The sequence below is a fragment of the Sinocyclocheilus anshuiensis genome, unplaced genomic scaffold (assembly GCF_001515605.1).
Source record: "Sinocyclocheilus anshuiensis isolate Anshui unplaced genomic scaffold, SAMN03320099.WGS_v1.1 scaffold424, whole genome shotgun sequence".
Classification (NCBI taxonomy): Eukaryota; Metazoa; Chordata; class Actinopteri; order Cypriniformes; family Cyprinidae; genus Sinocyclocheilus; species Sinocyclocheilus anshuiensis.
Genome location: NW_015554083.1, coordinates 320,984 through 323,995, shown reverse-complemented (window position 1 = coordinate 323,995; position 3,012 = coordinate 320,984). Strand labels below are relative to the sequence as shown.

The window sequence follows — 3,012 nt, the reverse complement described above, 5'->3', positions numbered from 1 at the left end:
GTGTGTGTGTGTGTGTGTGTGTTTGTGTGTGTGTGTGTGTGTGTTAATACCTGCCATGGTGGATATTCCCAGCGTCAATCCGATGGACAGTTCAATCTGAGTGCCCTTAAAAAACAACACCACATGCATCATCAGAGACGAACACAAAGAGCCACGGAATAAAACAAGCTCTCAAAAAAACACAACAGTATTTAAACACAAGAAAATGACTCACATAATCACAATACCTCATGTTTTCACTGTTACTTGATGCATATTATATGAAAACCTTCAAGCTCTCAGATCTGCTGTTGTGTTTAGCACCTCAGTTCTTGGACTGCGGATCTCTATAATCTAGTGCTGACAGCTGTGTGTACTGATGTGCTGTGACTCACGGCGGCGATCATGATGGCGTTATCCAGGAAGCCGAAGCCGATGAAGGGAATGGCGTTGTGCAGGAGAACTAGAAAGCAGAAGATCCAGAGCTGAGAGAAACATCAGTGAATGAGTGAAAGAGCCGAGAGAGACGTGAACTCACTGTATCTGAGCTGCGCCGCCGTCGGTGGAGACGATTCCTCCGAGTCTGAAACCAACAAACACACAGACACTCAGAGACTTGCAATGGAAATAATAATACTCCACACACAAAAAAGATTTATGCTTCTATTTTACTTGCTTATTCTTTTTTTTCTAAGTAGTAGTTATTTATTTTTATTGCCATGTCAGCATCTAAGGCTATTTTCATTGCAAAAACTGAGTTGGGATAATACAAGAGTCACATAAACACAAAATAAAAACCAAGCGCACAAAAATACAGCAGTTAAAATGATACAATATTTTTTTAATTAACATTAGTGCTGTGTTCGATACGATGATGTATCGTCACAGAGATCTGACGATACAAGTATGGATACAGCTGTCTCAGTATTGATATTGTGGCACATGTGCAGCAGTGGACCGCGCTTAATCTGAACACAAGAACCACGTTTATAATCGAGTAGAAAAGTGCGAGGCTGTGTATGTATGAATTACCACCGTTTTGCCGCGTTTCTCCATTAACAGTGAAGCTGTGGCTTTAATTCCTTTAGAAACAATGATGCTACCAGCTCCTTGTTGAGAAAGATAATGTAGCTCTTGAGCGATTAAGCTATTTAGTTGATAAAACTGTGGGGCAGCGCTAAAAAGTTCGTTCCTGAATGTCTGTGTGAGTGACTAAACGTGTGCGACTGTGCGTTAAGATACAGAAGACAGTGCATTAGTTTAGAACTCTTCTAATTTTTATTTTTATTTTTTAAATGTAGAAAGTGTGTTAATTTGTGCAATGATAACCTACCAGCAATGCTAAGATGATTTTAATATATTAGTAAGAGTGCATTACAATATAAATTTATTAGAACGAGTACATTATTATTTATGGGCTTAAAAACAAGATGCAAACAATCAGAATATTGTACCTGGTGGGGAGTGCACAATGTAAACATGAAACATATGCCATTACCTATATTGTACTGTGGTACAGTTATAGAGGCCCTTCATAATGCAGAGGTCAGCTGCCTGCTCTGCCAATAGTTAGAAATGGCACTATAGTAAGCAGTGTTTAATAAACAGCTGTTTTACTAAACTCTTCTGAGGTGAAATTCAGTGCAGCCCTGTATCGTGATATGTACCGTATCGTGGCATCTGTATCGTGATATGTATCGTGAGTTTGCTGGTGATACACAGCCCTAGTAAACATACGATCAAAAATCTAAAATCTTTATTTTTTTACTTCAATTTATAGTAAACTTAGCATAGCATAAATTATAATTCAATTGGACTTTTTTTTTTTACAACCAAAAAAACACAAAAAAAGATGAAATATTTTATTTGAAATAAAAATAATAAAGTATAAAATAATATATATATATATAATTTGTATACTATATAAAATATTGATAAATCAATATTAATATAAATAAATCAATGGTGATCATGTCATATTATATATATATATTTCTTCTGTTTTACTTGAAATAAAACATGTATAATTTTAAGATTTCTAATTTATTCAGATTAACATATATTAAAATTAATACAACAATTTGTTTTTTTGTTTGTTTTTTTAACAATACCTGTTGATGAGTTGTTACTAAAAAGATAATTTTTAAAATAATAAATATATAAATAAAAATAAACAGTGTAAGTATGCAATTTAATATTAAAATAAAGCCATAATAATATTAAAATAAATACAATTGAGATATTTTTAATTGCTTAATTTTTTCATTTCCTTATCAATTTTTACTATTGATTTTTTACATTTTCTCTACATTCAAATGCATGTGAACATTTATGTACATATTCAGTATATGTCCTCTGAATGGTTCAGAAATTCATAATGCAAAAGTTTATTATTATCTTAAATATCTTAAAGTCACAAAGAGCAGATGCTTAATTTAAAGTCATGCCTAAGATAATAATATCTTTATTTTATACATCTTGCATATAGTATATAATATCTTTAGTCCTGTGTCTTATTTGTAATTGTGTCTTGTTTACCATTACACTTTTTCCAAACTAAACGTGCTTAAACTTGCTTACAATACCGTCTTAAATTATATTTCTATCACTGACGGAAAAACAAACAAAAAAGCCGTTTGGAATTCGCCCGATAAAACTAACTAAATACACCTAAACTGAAGGTATATCTTCTAAACGATGATCAACCCACAGCCGAGCAGAAATAGATCTGGAGTTCATAAGAGGTCACAGAGGTCAAAGGTCACACTCTGACCTTACAATCTCACACACATTCCGTTCTCGTCTGTGTCTGATTACACACACTTCTCTAGTGTACAGTAAGTGAACCGCACTGATGTGGATCCTGCCTGTCACACACTTCAGCTGCGTTTGTACTAGGGCTGCACGATTAATCGCATGCGATATTTAACGCGCATCTTGTCAGAAAGCCGGTTCTGTAATCAGCGTAAATCTCCATCACCTGCGGGCTTTCACATTGAGCAGCATTAACTACACAGAGCCGTTGTTCACTGA

At 34.2% G+C, this 3,012-nt stretch overlaps 1 protein-coding gene across 2 annotated transcripts in view; it reads right to left on the bottom strand.

Annotated features, from left to right (window-relative positions):
• Positions 1-3,012, bottom strand: part of LOC107669128 (transmembrane protein 65-like) — a 14,317-nt gene that overhangs the window by 2,714 nt on the left and 8,591 nt on the right. For both annotated transcript variants that reach the window (XM_016461249.1, XM_016461250.1), the window contains exons 3-5: positions 518-562; positions 375-442; positions 51-105 (exon numbers count right to left, since the gene is read on the bottom strand). In XM_016461249.1, coding sequence (XP_016316735.1) covers positions 51-105; positions 375-442; positions 518-562 — 168 coding nt within the window. The remainder of the gene's footprint in view (positions 1-50; positions 106-374; positions 443-517; positions 563-3,012) is intronic.